Here is a 15,497-nt window from a genome sequence, read left to right on the forward strand (position 1 = left end):
CATGCAACCATCCAAGTGTAACATAAAGAGATGTTCAGGAACACAGTGAGTCAGCAACAGAACCCCGAAGATCTTCAATTTTACTATCGCGTTCGGAAGGTGGCTTTGACGCCCGGCTTACCTGTTTGGGCTACAACAACAGCAACCTCTCCACCTCGGAGATGCCTTATCGTCAGCACCTCCAGGTCCGATGTTTGCTCTGACTCTTTGAACATAGTCTTCAACCCCGAAGTATTCCGAGATACTATTGAAATTCACATATCCTCCAGTTCACAGTTTCCTTTCAAAAAACCCCCCGGAAAAAATATTAATTGTGACAAAATACTTCCCCTCATTCACACCACATCATCAAAGTCTGACCACAAACCGGACCAGCATATACCTGGCCACCGCATCGCCCGCAACCATGCCCTACGCCCCCAAAATCGGCGACCCCATCGCCTCGCTAGACACTCCCTCCATGATCGTCGACCTCGACATCATGGAATCCAACCTCCAAGCCTTAATGTCCCAACTCCTCCCCACCGGCGTCTCCATCCGCCCACACTTGAAAACCAGCAAATCCAGCATCGTAGCCCAGAAAATGGTAGCCGCGGGCGCAAAAGGCGGCTGCGTCGCCAAACTTTCCGAAGCCGAAGTAATGTGCACCAACGGCTTCTCCGACCTCCTCATCACGTGCGAAGTCGTTGGCGCCGCAAAAGTTCAGCGCTTAGTCGAGCTACTCGAAAAGTACCCCAGTGTAAGGATTGTGGTGGATAGTGTGCAGGGCGCTGCTGCTATCGACGGTGCGCTGGCAGAATGTGGGTTTAAAGGGAAGGACGTCAAGACGCTGGTGGATTTGGATGTCGGGCTTCATCGGACGGGCGTGCAGCCGGGGGCCCCGGCGAAGGAGCTTGCGGCGTTTGTGGCGCAGACGAGGCATTTGGAGTTGATTGGGGTGCAGGGGTATGAGGGCCATTTGCAGCATGTGCATGGATTGGAGGCGAGGAAAGAGTTGTGTTTGGAGAGTATGCGGGTGCTGGTTGAGACGGCGGAGGCGCTGAGGAAAGAGGGGCATAAGATTGACGTTGTTACTACAGGGGGAACGGGGACAGCGGAGTTCTGTGCGAGGGTGCCTGGGGTCACGGAGGTGCAGCCTGGGTCGTTTCTTTTCATGGATACGGATTACAAGAATGCAGTTGGGGGGCATCATTTCAAACAGAGTTTGACCATTTTGTCGACGGTGCTGAGCAAGCAGGGTCCCAATGTTATTACGATTGATGCCGGGTTGAAGAGTTTGACGACGGATTCGGGGCTTGCGGAGTGTAAGACGCAAGGGTATGAGTATGGGGTGTTGGGTGATGAACATGGGAGTCTCAAGTGGGAAGAGGGAAAGGCGAGCGAATTGAGGATAGGGGATAGGGTGGAGATGATTCCGAGCCATATTGATCCCACGGTAAATCTACATGATGTGTATTATGCTCACCGGAAGGGAGTGATTGAAGAGATTTGGCCGGTGGACACTCGGGGATGTGTACAGTAGAGTCAGTAGTTGGAGCTGTAATATACAACACGAATTTCGCTATGAAACAATTGGAACTATAATACAACATGTGAAAATCCAAACGAAACAAAGAAACGAGTCAAAACTATTCCTAGTTATTCCCTCCAAAACACGCGGTAAATGACCCCCCTATGGCTTGAAATCTACCAGGTTGTTTTTCAGATCCTTGGCTGGTATATCTGCGAGGGGATCTTTGTGATTAAACGCCCACTTCGCTCGTTCAGCTCGAGTCATCTTGGTGATATCGTATTGTTCCCCGCCCATTATTGGCTCTCGTCTTTTCTTGTATGTCTGGAAGACCTTGACCCAATTCCAGACATCATCCTCTTTCTCTGTATTTTTACCTTTACTGCTCTTTAGATTCGACGATCCAGATGTCTTGTCCGTTGCTTTTGGATGCTCATTTTCCTTTCCATTGTCTTCCTCCCGTATTAATTTCAATACGGGATTGTCATCGTACGTCACAGGGAGATTTGCTACAGAATTTGGCACATCAGCTTCCTCGTTGTAATTGTTCACCTTCTTCAGTTTCTCAATCCTTAACTTCGTCGTCGACAGGCCCTTGGCTGGATCCAGATTGCCCTTCTCAAAGTAGCTTACAACGTGCTTGCGCCAGGCTACACAGTCGCCCTCAACACCATAAGCAGGAAGATCGTACGATACCTCCATGTAATAGGCGATAACGAGGGCCAGGTCGATAAAACGTGAGTCTGGCTTGAGTTCGCCTGCCTTCTCCACGGCCGCAAGGGTTGTGAGTAAAGCACAGCCAAGAAGGCCAATGAACATTGGTACATCTTCAGCTTCGCCCTCAATCAGTTGGCTAACGCAATTCCCTTCATTGAGCCATAAACCCACAGCACTAATGATGACCCACATCTCTTCGAGGCGTGTAGGCTCTTTTGATTGATAGGCCTTGTTAAACTCGATCATCTTTAGATTAATTAGCGTGCGACTGATACGCGTGTTCAATACAACATCACATACCATGTTCTCTCCAATCTCAATTATACCCCAACTTGTCCAATCGGTGTAAATGTGCATGTGGAAGTTGTCAGGGTCACAGTACTCAGCTTTCTGGATCAGGAAGTTTCTCTTGAGCCATGCACCCCACATCATGACCCACTTGCGTCCTGGATGGTTCTCAGGTGGGGACATGTAGACACCGTCTTTCTTTTCCTGCTCCCATTTGGGTTTGTACAGCTTGTTATAAACATCTTCCTCTTCGACATGGGCTGACGGATTGATTGACCATGTGAGCCAATTCTCACCCTCGACATCAAAGAGGGGGCGAGGGATGCAAACATAGTCATATGGCGCTAATTTCTCAAGTTCTACCCGCTTGCTCGCGTTCTGGCTCTCATCACTCGCACTTTCCGTGCTCTTGCGCTTGTTGTTTTTGCGTGGGCGCACAGATTCAAAGGCAGAGTCTGAGCTGTCGCTGTGGGCATCTTGCGTGGAGACGCCAGAGTGGCGCGAACTCTTCTGTTTCTTAGCTGGAGGCATGTTCGTTGATGATATCTGGGATGAAAGATGCAGTGTCGATACGAAGAAGTACCCAATGGTTCTCTTAAGGCGTATGTGCGTATCATGAGATCAGACAGTAGATAGTTAACTATCGGCTAGTTGATGACATCAATGGGCCACGTCATCGCGGGCTTGAACCCCTGACAATCGCGAAACATTCACGACAACATGTGAATCGTGTTGTCGAAGCTTCACGACGCGACTATGAGAAATTTGGTATGTTGCGGAAAAAAACAAAGCATCAAATATCAGGTTGCATCTGTTGCTCTTCAAATTACAATGGGAAACGACGTACGGGGGTCCCACGGTACGAAAGAGACACGGACGCGTCCAAGACAGTGTGCAAAAAAGCAAAGGCATGTATGTGTGCCATCACCAACATCACGATAGCAAAAAACGAAGCTGTCCCGTGCCAGACTCGAACTGGCGGCCTTGGGATTTCTACTCTTAGAGTAGTCATAGCATGGAGGATATGAGACCCACGTGATAACCAACTACACCAACGAGACTTGCGCGAACAGTCGTTCGCGTTGGTGATACTTCGATGTAAGATCCTGCAAAACTTATGGCTATATTGCATGCACCATGCATCCCCCGTAAGCTGACCACTCCGACCTCGGCCCGCATCCCATGTGCAGCCCAAAATTTTGGGCGTTGCGTCACGCCTTAACAGTCATGCCTCAACAAGCACTCCAATGCTAATTGTTTCACACTACCCTTCCTCTTCTTTTTTCTCATAGTGTTTGTTATTCGCAATGGCTGCACGAATTGCTTCCAGGACGGTTCATTCTATATTGCGTACGCCGCGCATCAATGGCACGTATGCGCGATTTGCTTCAACAGCGGCTGGGCTGAAAGGTTCAAGTCTGCCACAGGATGTCCTAGACTCAATAGCTGTAAGCCTACCATCAATTTGGAGTATGGTGTTTTCTATAACTTATACTTTCTAGCGCGATGCGTCGTTGCCAACACCCGATCCGCCTGCCACTTCGAAGACTGCAGGCCTAGTCAGCCAGCAACTTCCGTACATGGTCCCGACCTATGTTCGCCCGCCACCAATGTTCGAAAAGGGAGAAGGATGCTACATGTGGGACATCGAGAACAGGAGGTATCTTGACTTTACCTCTGGTATTGCTGTCAATGCTTTGGGACACTGTGATGCTGGCGTAGCGCAAGTCATTGGAGAGCAGGTAAGATATACGATCCTAACGAATGCTTGAAATCAACTGACATTGATGTAGGCTAAACAACTAATTCATACTTCGAACCTCTATCACAACCCGCACACAGGTCTTCTCTCGAAACAACTCATCCAACTCACGCATGCGACAGGAGGATTTGCTAGCGCAACCCGCACATTCATATGCAACAGTGGTTCCGAGGCAAACGAGGCTGCCATTAAGTTCGCGCGCAAAGTGGGCAAATCTGTTTCTCCAAACAAAGACAAGCATGAATTTGTTTCGTTCCATAACTCGTTCCACGGCCGTACTATGGGAAGTTTGAGCGCAACACCCAATCCAAAATATCAAACTCCATTCTCGCCTATGGTTCCTGGCTTTAGATACGGAAAGTTCAACGATGTAGACGCTGTCAATGAGTTGGTCACAGACGCAACATGCGGCGTCATTGTTGAACCCATCCAGGGAGAAGGAGGAGTAAACGTAGCGACGCCTGAGTTCCTTATTGCACTACGAAAGCGCTGCACAGAAGTCGGTGCCGTCCTTATATTCGACGAGATCCAGTGCGGCCTCGGACGAACAGGCACCTTCTGGGCCCACGGTGGCTACCCCAAGGAGTGCCACCCTGATATTGTGACTACCGCCAAGGCATTGGGCAACGGTTTCCCAATTGGTGCCACTATTGTCAATGACTATGTGTGCGACCATATCAAGACTGGTGATCACGGCACGACATTCGGAGGCAACCCTCTCGGATCGCGCGTCGCTTCCTATATTCTATCACGTCTTTCTTCTCCAGAGATTCTCGACTCGATACCCGCCAAAGAGCAAGCATTTCGCAAGCACTTTGATGCCCTACGAACCCGTTTCCCGAGTCAGATCAAGGAAGTTAGGGGTAAGGGATTAATCCTTGGTCTCCAACTGGACACGGACCCTACGCCCATCGTCACAGCTGCCCGCGAACGAGGTCTTCTAATCATCACTTGCGGTACAAATACGCTGAGGTTTGTCCCTCCACTCGTGATTACTGAGGCACAGATCGAGGAAGGCATGCAAATTCTAGAGAAAGCAATGGAAAGCGTGTGGGTTGAAGGCGACAATGTGAAGCCTACCACAGGCCAGCAGGAGATGCGGTAGATTGTTAGTATTAGCATGGCGTATTGGCGTTCTGGGCTTGTGCTCTGCAGTCTGCAGAGCTATGAAAAGTATTTTATTATGCTACCGTTTGTAGATCTTCTTCATAGAATCAGACCTTGTAGACGCTCAGCTAATCACACTAACCAAAAGTGTTAGCGCGAAACGTCCACACCGTGCACCTCGCAGTTGCCTTGACTCTCTCACTACTCATATCGACCAACAAAGTCTGTTTTGAAGTTCGTCTTTTCATTCCGAGGCTCAATTCTTTCTGTCTTCTGAGTTGACTAATAATTAATGTTCGAAATCAGTGAACCATTCGTGGTTCCCAGGCTTCCCTCCTGGGACGGAACTAGTATTCCACGTACTAATGAATCCCCACGAGCGGCGCCAGGCACCACAAGTAGCGAACAAGTAAATACCAAGGATTGTCCCGCATCTGATTTGCCACAGTTCACAACTACACTGTCGACTGTAGCTAAGCAAATATCAATCACCTCAGCCTCATTGAAAGATGACCTCACCCAAAGCTTGGCTGCAAAGCGGCAGGATATTGATCGCTATATCGCTCTTGGTTGCCTTCACTTTCAAAAGTCGCTCCTCCCATCTCATGAATCCCAAGCAGATACTAAATGGATGGAGTTGCTGTATCATGAGCTCCCAGAAGAGGTGAAATCAATCATTGGCGACGAAGCTTCCAGGCTGCTCGAGGCGCACTGGATACGGCTCTTTCTGCACAATTTTGCGCCTGGTACTGCTCCTTTTCAGAGTTCAGTAAGGGTATATTTGATGCCAGAAGATTGGGGTCGCCGTTCTATTGATCGCAACAGCAAGAAACTGAAGGCTACCTTAAGGCAACTCCTCAAATCCATTGACATTTCAACAAAGGCCTGGCACGGTGACCCCGATGAAAAGGAAACACACTATTTTGACCCCTGGGCTGAAGCCGAACTTTCTTCGCTATATTATTTGTTCAACAAGTTACCATCACCATCGCCAGATCCAGGAGAAATTAAGGATCGATATACAAGAGCTGCTGTAAATGATCTATTGGAATCCGCGACAGCCTCAGGATGGGAAGAGTATGGCGAACAATCACTTCCGGGGCTACGAACTAGATTGTATGCCTATCAAGCTCGTTCTGCAAGCGCGATGTTGCAGAGGGAGGCGGCACCTCAACTACAGCTTGATCCGAGGTTAGAAGTACGTTCGTCTCCTGATGGCAGGAAATTCTACTTTGGGAGCCGTGACGGATCTTTTTTGCACGAGCCTCGATATTACGAAACCACCCGAGGAGGGATTTTGGCAGAAACTATGGGCTTAGGAAAGACCGTCATCTGTCTAGCCGTAATTCTGGCTAGTAAACACCATCTACCCAAGATACCCGTAGCCTACCGACCACCCCCTCCCGTTCGCCGCCACGTAGGAACGTTATCAGATGTGGCGGCGTCGATCCTTGGGCGCTATTCTGTACCTGCACGGGGCTTTTTGGAGCAGTCCGAAACGAATGGCGCCGGAGACATGACGAAATATCGAAATGCACTTGACCGAAACATCCCGTTTTATGAAATTCCGGCTGAGCTTTCTAGGATAAACAGAAGTGTCAGGATACCTCTATCCCGTCAGCTGATAATATCATCCGGTACCATCGTTGTCGTACCGAGAAATCTTCTACACCAGTGGCAGTCAGAGATAAAAAAACATGTGCTCCAAGGTGGTCTTAGAGTGCTAGTTCTAGACACTGTGACAAAGCGCGGGAGCAAGGTACAGAGTAATTTGTACGACAACGATAACATGCAATTCCGGAGCGAGTTGCCAGTCCCCACCGAACTGATGAAGTTTGACGTACTTCTCTTTACGCGTAATCGATTTGAACAAGAGATCCAGGACGGACAGGACGATCAAGGGCGACGAGCAGTCCGTGGAGTAACCCGAGCTTGTAACTGTCCATACATTGGGGCCAGTAGGATTCCTGATTGTAACTGTGTCGACTACGACAAATTCTACGAATCGCCACTGAAGAAGGTTCACTGGTTGAGAATCATCATCGACGAGGGTCACTCATTCTCTAGTTCTTTATCAAATGCGGTATTAGTCGCAAAACAAATCGAAGCAGAGAGGCGCTGGGTTGTATCTGGCAGTAAGTAATTGTAAAGAAACCCGATTGTGCTTACTGATTTTCATCTACAGCACCTGCAAAGAATTTGGTCGGTGTAGAGGTCGATATGGCTACCATGGAAACTGAAAGCGACACTGGACTGCAGCGCGAGCTTGCTATTGAGCAAAGGAAGTCGTTCAATCTCGACCCTGATAACCTCAAGGCTGCTAAAGCTTTAGGAGTTCTGGCCTCAAATTTTCTCATGGCCCGTCCCTGGTGCGATAGCTCTGAAGGCAAACTTGACTGGGAAGAACACATCTATCGCCATGAGCACCGATATCGAAAGACCTACTCTGGGTTTTCATCCTGCTTTTTACGGACACTAGAAGGCTTGGTCGTGAAGACACGGCCAGAAGATGTTGAGAGAGACATCATTCTGCCTCCCATGCGGCATCGCATTGTGTTTCTCAAGCCGTGTTGGTATGACAAAATGACAGCAAATCTCTTTGTTCAAGTACTCCGCGCGAATGCCATTACGAGCGAAAGGACTGATGTTGATTACCTTTTCCACAAGAACAGCGTCAAGGAGCGTCATGCCCTGATAAGAAATTTGCGTCAATCGTACTTTACATGGACTGGATTTAGTTTGCTCGACATTATCGCCACAATTGAAACTAGCAGCAAGTACTTAGCCAAAGAGGGCATAAATTGCTCCATTAAAGATTCACGGGCTCTGCTCGAAAGCTGTCAGGTCGTATCCAAGTTGACGACTTCGGAAGGTTGGAAAGCGCTAAGCAACGCGCACGAGGTGGGAATCGCTGTCAAAGATTGGCCCAAAGAATCACGCAGTACCTTTGCACTCGGTGATTCAGCAGAACCTACAATGATCGGCATTACACAACTGATCGAAGGACAGCTCCATGTTGATGGCAACCTATTGTCACATGACCCTGCTGTCGGGCTTGAAGCTGTGGGATGCGAAGCCAAAGCCAAGGTCGTAGCGATGGCAGAAGCGGAAGGCAGGGATCAAGATAGCGACGAAAAGATAATGGCAGACTCGCCCTCGAACAAAGCCGGGGTGCCATTATCATTAATTGATGGCCACCAATCACCAACAAGTCGGCGGAATCTCGTAACGGCTGGCACGCTTTCTTCCCAGAGACAATCAGAAAACAGTTCCCATGATAATGCATCAGGGGTGACAGTTGTCACATCTTCACTTCGCTCCAAGAAACGCAAGCTCACTTTAGCGGACGAAACGGCAAACCTGCCTACGAGCTCGCCCTTACATGATACTCACATAGTGGGCACGACTTCCGCTAAACTCAGCTATTTGCTAGACAAGGTAATGCAACATCAAGCCACTGAAAAGATCATCATCTTCTACGATGGTGATAACGCAGCATGGTACATAGCACAATGCCTTGAGCTCATGTACGTCAATCACCGAATCTACGCTAGGAATCTCGACAACACACTGCGGTCTGAGTATGTGCGACTATTCACCGAAGATCCGGACGTTCGCGTCTTAATGATCGATGTCGCCTGCGGTGCTCTTGGGTTGAACCTGAATGCAGCGAGTATCGTACTCATTTTGAATCCGATCAACAGACCCAACATAGAGGCTCAAGCAATCAAGCGAGCACATCGCATAGGCCAGACGAAAGAGGTGCTCGTTGAGACGTTGGTGCTTGAGAATACGATTGAGCATTCCATCTTCAACCGCGCGAAGAAGATGACACGAGCGGATCATCAGGAAGCAAAAGAGCTAGAAGATGATGTTGGTATCGTGGAGATTATCCAAAACGCGCAGATACTGCCAGTTGAGGAGGATGAAGGTGAAGGATTATCTAGCTTTGCTCTACTGCAAACTCCCCAGAAGGTATTTGGACGGCCGAACCGACACAAGTATCATCGATTTGGTGGTACGGGATCGAAATCGGTCGAGAAACCCTCGAAGAAAGCTAGGATTCCAAAGAGTGGTATGAACAGTGCTAAGGAGGTGGTGCCGACAGAGACTAAGATGCCACCAGAGCGAGAACCGGCTGAGACTGTTTTTCCTCAAGTATACAAAGTCGTATCGGGGTTAGGGTCTAGTATGTTCGGCAGTGGGTAAGGGAAATCTTGATATCTGACCAAGCTCGTACGGTAGAGAGTCCTTGTCATTTATGTTCTCCACCAGGACGCATTTGAACACAAGTACCATCTGCACGACATCCGGTCCCATCTAGGCTGTACCCGTTATCCCGATATTTGAACATTATGTGGAGTTACCACTATTAACGAAGAATGGGGATACCATAGTTTAATTATTAGTCCTGTTTCTTCGTGCCGTCCACTCCTTGTCCCGGTGTTTGCGGTAGTTTCACGACAAGGGTATTTAATATCTGCTAGTCAATGCATCCACGCGTGACGCGACCGCAATCTATCCGCGATATTACAATCCGGGTGGCGACAAAAGCCAAAATTGATTACAGGCTCAGAAACAGAGTATTAGAGTCGTGGTTCTACCGTCATGAATTACCTGCAGTTGAGTCCTCGACACTGCACATCACCATGTTGACGTTATTCGCACCACTTTTGCTCCTCGCACAAAGCGCTGCCGCTGCGCCCGTTGAGAATGTCGCCGCAGCAGCAGCGACAGTAGGCAAGATCCGCGGCGTGCGCGATCCGATTTACCATCTATACCTGCAAGCCAGCCCAAAGAATTGTAAGCGCCTTTTTTTCGCTCCGTCCCTACACGTCTCCGCATCCACCACACACACACACACATTCTCACATCCGTTGGACATGGGAGTTTACTAACATCGATTCAGCGTCAAAACCCGTTCTCGGACCTGAATCTGCAGCTGAGGAATTTACTATCGGTGGGACAATTCAATCCAAGAAAACAAATCAGTTCCTGAATATTGCTACTGCGTCGACGAGTTACAAGCCGCTGGTTTGGGGCGCAAAGGGTGAAACGACGGCGTGGGGGCTCGAGGGTGATACGATTATTACAACGCAAGGGAGTAGCTATGGGCGACGTGAGTTAATCCCTTCCCTTTCATATGTGACATAGTTCCTTTAGTGGTGGCAGGTTTCTTTTGTGAAAGGGATGCAGTGCTAACGTAGGGTATGCCTTTTTCTAGAACTGAATTTCCTGGTCTGCAACTCCGCGGATGCTGGATACTACGATTTGTTTCTGCAGACGGGGAGCGATGCGCCGAGTGGGAAGACGTGCAGTAATTATCAGACTATTCATCTGCCGTGTTTGTGCTAGATGGGTTTGCAGTCTGTTCATTTTGTTGTTTTTTGCTGGCAAGCGAAACGAAAGAGGGAGTCGGACCGGATGTTCAGCCCACGTTGATCGATTTGTACATATGCAACGTTGGGGTTTTATGGCTTCAGAATCAGAGCCGTCAGGAGACATTGGACTTCTGGGTTATGGGACAGTCAAGTTAACGCTGAAAGGGATAGTGCGCGGGGCAATTGGGGCATAGTCTCCACCTTGTGATTAGTGACGTATCCATCTTGTTAACTCCGAACAGCGTTGGTGGTTCCAGCGATGATTAATATAGTGCTCGGAGTGGGGGGAGATATCTTTTGACATACGTGTGGCATTCTTTTTTCTCTCGTTATCCAATTCTCTAGTGACGGAATCATAGCACTTAAAATGTCTTACAGCAGGGTCGGAGTCGTCACCGGTGCAAACAAGGTACCTGATTTCTTTTTCTGTCTTGAATCCTTGAATGACATATACTGACTTTACCAGGGCATTGGCTTAGCCATTGTGCGCCAACTTGCACTCCAGTATCCTAAGTCGCCGCTGAATAATGGGCCCTTCTTGATCTACCTGACTGCCCGCGACCAAAGCAGAGGAGAAGCAGCTGTGAAGAATCTTGAGCAAGACGCGCAACTCAAGCAAGCAAAGGCACTCAAAGCCGATGGCGGTCTCTCAGAAATCAAATTCCACCTATTGGACATCACAAGCAGCGACAGCATCAAGACACTGGCAGATCACCTGAAGCAAACCCACAGCGACGGCATCGACTTTGTCATCAACAATGCTGGCATCGCCCTTGACGGCTACAGTACGAACAGCACCCTAACCCAATATTTATGCATGACAACTGCTAACTCCCACTCTCTTAGACGCAGACCTCGTGAAAAAAACACTAAACTGCAACTACTACAAAACCCTCGAAGCAAGCCACACCTTCCTGCCCTTCCTCAAACCCACCGGTCGCCTCATCAACGTCGCCTCCATGTCCGGCAAACTGAACAAGTACTCCGAACCCGTCCGCACCCGCTTCTTGAGCGCAAAATCCGAAGCCGACATCACCGCCATCATGCAAGATTTCGTTGCCGCCGTCGAAGCCGGCAAAGAAAAAGAACGGGGGTTCCCGACAGCGGGATACGCAGTCAGCAAGGCGGGACTGATTGGCGCGACGAAGATACTGGCGAAGCAGGTGAAGGAAAGTGGGAGGGAGGGTGTGTTGGTGAATGCTTGCTGTCCAGGTTATGTGAATACGGAGATGACGAAGGGGAATGGAACTAAGACACCGGATGAGGGAGCGCAGACGCCGGTTTTGCTGGCGTTGGGGGATATTGGGGGTAAGACGGGCGGGTTTTGGCAGGAGGAGAGGGAGATTGATTGGGTTGGGGAGTTGAAGGGTTGAACGTTTAGATATAATGAAAGGGAATAAATACAAGATTTTTGGACGGGGTTTTGGCATCGCTGATGCTTGTTTTATGTGTGGTTGAACTTGGGGGAAGTACTATGATGATATCTTGAGAAGCTTTCTCAAAGTATTGTCGATCAGCTAGGAAAATGGCGAGTGCAAAGGCGTTGGAGTCCCGAAACTACACATGCGGTCAGGATGAGGAGTTGGAAAGGTACATACTGTACATACGCAGAGCGCATCAGCATACCACTTAATGTCTTGCCGACACTGCACGTGTGCAAATCCAGAAATTTATTGATGCAGTCATTACCACATGAACGGACTCACGGGAGGAATGGCTACGACGGTTGCACCCGGCACTAGTGGTCCGACAATGTTGCTATATCTATGATTTAGAGCATGTTCAATTCAACTAGATGTACAGTATTCACTTGCAATATCTTCTTGAGTCTGTTCTTAATAGCATAGCCTCTTGAGGCACAAAGGCGGTTGAATAACCTGCTGAGCAACGCGAATGAGAACAAACAGAACCACAACAAAGTCTGTTTTATTCATGTACATGCATCCACAACAACTAAGACACTACCAAGTCATCGTACAACAAGCTCCTTCACTTCTACCGCCAAAATGCAAGTCCTTTACTCCCTCTTCATGAAGCCTCCAGCTCCCTAATCCTCTGCTCGATATCCGGGACAGCTCGGAGCTGCAAATCGATATCTTCCTTCTCACTACGCACACGTTAGTACTCATCTCTTCAACCAAAAAGGAATAAACATCTTAAGCAAAAAAGGGGAAAACTTACTCTTCAAGCACAGCCCTCCTCTCAGCATCCAACCCTCCAAAGTAAAACCCTCCCTGGCCATCAAACTGCAAAATCCGGCAATGGTACTTCCATAAACTGCGCCTGTGCGAGACAGTCATGAGGGTAATGCCTAGTTTCTTGGCTTCTTCGTACATGATTCTCTCCACCTCGAGCGTCACGCTGCTCGTGCACTCATCCAGAATCGCGTACCGCGGCTTGTGGTAGAAGAGTCTGGCCATAGCGACGCGCTGCTGCAAGCCACCGGAAAGTACGTCTTCCCACTGAGCTTCGGCGTCAAAGCCGCCGGGGCGGTCAACCAGCGACTCGAGATTGAGTACGGCGAGTACGGCGAGTAGGTGGTTGTCGGTGATGGACTTGGAATGCATGTCGTGTAGAGAGTCTGGGTAAATGATTTGCTGGCGGAGTGTACCACGAGAGAGATATGGTCGCTGCGGGATGTAGAAGATATCTTCGAATGGCGGTTTGCGCACCTTGCCGCCATATACAGGCCACAGGCCGCCGAGGATGCGGAAAAGACTGCTCTTGCCGCAGCCGTTGGGTCCGACAATGAGGAGATGATCGCCGGGCCTTACGTGGAAGGACAGTGCGCGTACGAGAACGTCGCCATTAGGAGAAACGATGGGGACATCGACGAATTCGATGTCTTCGCCTTCAGTAACGGTGCCACGGCCTCGCAGAACGGCAGCATTTTCTTCGGTGTCGGCGGAGGAAACGAGTTTCTTTTCGAAATGACCGGCTTGGATATCGTCGATGACATCCAGGAGAGTGGAGACGCGCGATGTATAGCCTGCAAGTTCAGTGATCTCCTTGTACGAGAACATGACACGACCAAATGCATCGCTGGACATGAGAAGCATGCGGCGATTTGTTACGAAATCTGTCATCGCACTCATTAGCAAGTTAATTCTCTAAAATCTTCCACAATACACATGTGACAACGGTATACATACTCTCTGTGCGATCGCCCATACTCATTCCACCAGTTCCAGGTACCTTGAAAAATACCGGGACACTGCACAGCATCAGGCCCAGAGCACCCCAGAAGTACTTGATAACAAAGTCCTCCATAATGCCATGGTAGAAACGCCGTCTTAGTATCCGGTTCACATGCTTGATCAGTGTGAAATAACCCTTGTCGAGCGTATCTTTTTCCGCCTCATGCCCTCCGTAGAGCGCCACCTCCTCACTCCAGTCAATCAGTCTCGAATGCTGGAATCTAAATTCTCCCTCCAGTCTCGCCTCATCCGCCACGTACTTGCCAAACGGTGGAGTCAGTGCCCTCATGACGTTTGCTGATATCTGCACCAAAAGTGACATGAAAAATAGACCTTCGCCACCGACGCTTCGTGAAAGTGAGTAGTTGTAGATGATGATGTCAAGAACGGGTTTCGCAAGATTCGAATACAGTTCAGCGAGGGAATTGGAGAATTTGGCTACATCGACGGTAATCAGCTGGTCGGCGTTTGCGATGCGGTCGTCGAGGGCGCTCAGCGTGTAAAACGTCATTTGCGAGAGGTACTTGGAATGGATGTAGTTTGTGAGTCGAGTCCGGTATTGCAGAGAGAGTTTGCACTGGTGATATGACAGCTGTTTGCCTTGTTAGCACTCGTCGTACGTCCTGATTTTTGACCCCAGCTAAGAGCGCAGGTTTCACATACCATGCTGTTCGTAAATGTTGCCGGCACAGCAACCGCCATCCACCACACCAAACCCATCAAGAACTCTCTCCCCTTTCCCCTCACAAGCGCACTAACCAGCCGTCCATCCAACTCAGCAACATACAAGCTGATCATCGTCCGTAGCACCAAGAAGACACTATGCCCGATAACGAGTCTGAATTCCTTGCTCTTCCATCCAGGTATACATATCCGTAACAGCCGAAGCAGGTTCTTGAAAAACTCGCGATTCAGCTCGACTTTCTTCCTGCCAGAGGCTTCGCCCTCGCCTGCCGACGTCTTGCTTGCGCCTTTTGAGGCTCTGCGCTGAGCAGCAGCTTTCTGCTCGGCAATAGCATTGCGAATGCGGTTTATGAGAGCTACGAACAAGGTAAGGTAGACGGCGCGCGATATGCGTGTTCGGTGTTGCAGGTAGAGCCGCGTAAGGTCGGACACGATGGCCTTGGCCGAGGCGCTGTTGAGGCGATGGGAGGATATGGGTTTCGAGAAGACGGTCATGGCTATCGTGAGGGAGGCATTGGTGGTGCTTAATGTTAGTCGCCTGAGCGCACGCTGTAGTGACGCGCTTGAGGCGGGGAGGTTAGGACAGCGGTCTGTTGTATGGATGGCACGTCGAGGACAAAGTACGCCTTTGCGCAGATGACTGGAGGATCCTGCGTCTTGGGGATTTGTTGGGAAAAGCAAGGGTCACAAGGTTGATGTGCTCGGGAGAGGATGTTGTTGTCGGTGTCGCACATGCAGCTTGCGGCATGTGAACCGGTGCCTCGGCTACCCCACAAAAACGGAAGCTGGGGAACGGGATCCTTTCACATGAACGGCTAGAGTCTGGAGTAGCTCGGCTCCACTATGCCACA

At 49.5% G+C, this 15,497-nt stretch overlaps 7 protein-coding genes and 1 non-coding gene across 8 annotated transcripts; 5 read left to right on the top strand and 3 right to left on the bottom strand.

Annotated features, from left to right (window-relative positions):
• Window positions 1–192: 192 nt before the first annotated feature.
• On the top strand, window positions 193–1,552 carry COCSADRAFT_31970 (uncharacterized protein). Its single transcript, XM_007695975.1, has one exon. The coding sequence runs from the start codon at window positions 407–409 to the stop codon at window positions 1,520–1,522; it is 1,116 nt and encodes a 371-aa protein (XP_007694165.1). The 5' UTR covers window positions 193–406; the 3' UTR covers window positions 1,523–1,552.
• A 120-nt stretch (window positions 1,553–1,672) lies between these two features.
• COCSADRAFT_76750 (uncharacterized protein) lies at window positions 1,673–3,046 on the bottom strand (the record flags this gene model as incomplete). Its single annotated transcript, XM_007696425.1, has 2 exons — window positions 1,673–2,473; window positions 2,528–3,046. The coding sequence occupies 2 exons, from the start codon at window positions 3,044–3,046 to the stop codon at window positions 1,673–1,675; spliced, it is 1,320 nt and encodes a 439-aa protein (XP_007694615.1).
• A 424-nt stretch (window positions 3,047–3,470) lies between these two features.
• COCSADRAFT_t6 lies at window positions 3,471–3,576 on the bottom strand. Its single transcript has one exon. It is a non-coding gene; the product is annotated as a tRNA-Met (tRNA).
• A 165-nt stretch (window positions 3,577–3,741) lies between these two features.
• On the top strand, window positions 3,742–5,573 carry COCSADRAFT_195071 (uncharacterized protein). Its single transcript, XM_007696426.1, has 3 exons — window positions 3,742–3,963; window positions 4,018–4,257; window positions 4,309–5,573. Exons 1-3 carry the CDS (start codon window positions 3,823–3,825, stop codon window positions 5,380–5,382), a joined length of 1,455 nt encoding a protein of 484 aa, XP_007694616.1. The 5' UTR covers window positions 3,742–3,822; the 3' UTR covers window positions 5,383–5,573.
• A 103-nt stretch (window positions 5,574–5,676) lies between these two features.
• On the top strand, window positions 5,677–9,797 carry COCSADRAFT_195072 (uncharacterized protein; the record flags this gene model as incomplete). The annotated part of the gene is made up of 3 exons (XM_007696427.1): window positions 5,677–5,782; window positions 5,858–7,519; window positions 7,570–9,797. 3 exons carry the CDS (start codon window positions 5,677–5,679, stop codon window positions 9,591–9,593), a joined length of 3,792 nt encoding a protein of 1,263 aa, XP_007694617.1. The 3' UTR covers window positions 9,594–9,797.
• A 236-nt stretch (window positions 9,798–10,033) lies between these two features.
• On the top strand, window positions 10,034–10,760 carry COCSADRAFT_130733 (uncharacterized protein; the record flags this gene model as incomplete). The annotated part of the gene is made up of 3 exons (XM_007696428.1): window positions 10,034–10,187; window positions 10,294–10,488; window positions 10,609–10,760. The coding sequence occupies 3 exons, from the start codon at window positions 10,034–10,036 to the stop codon at window positions 10,737–10,739; spliced, it is 480 nt and encodes a 159-aa protein (XP_007694618.1). The 3' UTR covers window positions 10,740–10,760.
• Window positions 10,761–11,006: 246 nt separating this feature from the next.
• On the top strand, window positions 11,007–12,502 carry COCSADRAFT_105489 (uncharacterized protein). The gene is made up of 3 exons (XM_007696429.1): window positions 11,007–11,174; window positions 11,232–11,550; window positions 11,612–12,502. The coding sequence occupies exons 1-3, from the start codon at window positions 11,133–11,135 to the stop codon at window positions 12,136–12,138; spliced, it is 888 nt and encodes a 295-aa protein (XP_007694619.1). The 5' UTR covers window positions 11,007–11,132; the 3' UTR covers window positions 12,139–12,502.
• A 29-nt stretch (window positions 12,503–12,531) lies between these two features.
• Window positions 12,532–15,356, bottom strand: COCSADRAFT_31974 (uncharacterized protein). The gene is made up of 4 exons (XM_007695976.1): window positions 14,626–15,356; window positions 13,918–14,554; window positions 12,947–13,844; window positions 12,532–12,872 (listed from the first exon to the last, which is right to left on the bottom strand). Exons 1-4 carry the CDS (start codon window positions 15,139–15,141, stop codon window positions 12,794–12,796), a joined length of 2,130 nt encoding a protein of 709 aa, XP_007694166.1. The 5' UTR covers window positions 15,142–15,356; the 3' UTR covers window positions 12,532–12,793.
• Window positions 15,357–15,497: the final 141 nt, after the last annotated feature.

Source organism: Bipolaris sorokiniana (assembly GCF_000338995.1).
Source record: "Bipolaris sorokiniana ND90Pr unplaced genomic scaffold COCSAscaffold_1, whole genome shotgun sequence".
In the NCBI taxonomy this organism is placed as follows: domain Eukaryota; kingdom Fungi; phylum Ascomycota; class Dothideomycetes; order Pleosporales; family Pleosporaceae; genus Bipolaris; species Bipolaris sorokiniana.

Bases quoted from the DNA above. Each gene is read 5' to 3' on its own strand.
- COCSADRAFT_31974 (XM_007695976.1), bottom strand. From the start codon at position 15,141: ATGACCGTCTTCTCGAAACCCATATCCTCCCATCGCCTCAACAGCGCC. The intron at 13,845-13,917 runs GTATGTATACCG...GTGCGATGACAG, and splicing joins TATGGGCGATCGCACAGAGA to ATTTCGTAACAAATCGCCGC. The intron at 12,873-12,946 runs GTAAGTTTTCCC...ACGTGTGCGTAG, and splicing joins AGGAGGGCTGTGCTTGAAGA to TGAGAAGGAAGATATCGATT.
- COCSADRAFT_105489 (XM_007696429.1), top strand. From the start codon at position 11,133: ATGTCTTACAGCAGGGTCGGAGTCGTCACCGGTGCAAACAAG. The intron at 11,175-11,231 runs GTACCTGATTTC...TGACTTTACCAG, and splicing joins TCGTCACCGGTGCAAACAAG to GGCATTGGCTTAGCCATTGT. The intron at 11,551-11,611 runs GTACGAACAGCA...CCACTCTCTTAG, and splicing joins CATCGCCCTTGACGGCTACA to ACGCAGACCTCGTGAAAAAA.
- COCSADRAFT_195071 (XM_007696426.1), top strand. From the start codon at position 3,823: ATGGCTGCACGAATTGCTTCCAGGACGGTTCATTCTATATTGCGTACG. The intron at 3,964-4,017 runs GTAAGCCTACCA...TATACTTTCTAG, and splicing joins ATGTCCTAGACTCAATAGCT to CGCGATGCGTCGTTGCCAAC. The intron at 4,258-4,308 runs GTAAGATATACG...ACATTGATGTAG, and splicing joins CGCAAGTCATTGGAGAGCAG to GCTAAACAACTAATTCATAC.
- COCSADRAFT_31970 (XM_007695975.1), top strand. From the start codon at position 407: ATGCCCTACGCCCCCAAAATCGGCGACCCCATCGCCTCGCTAGACACT.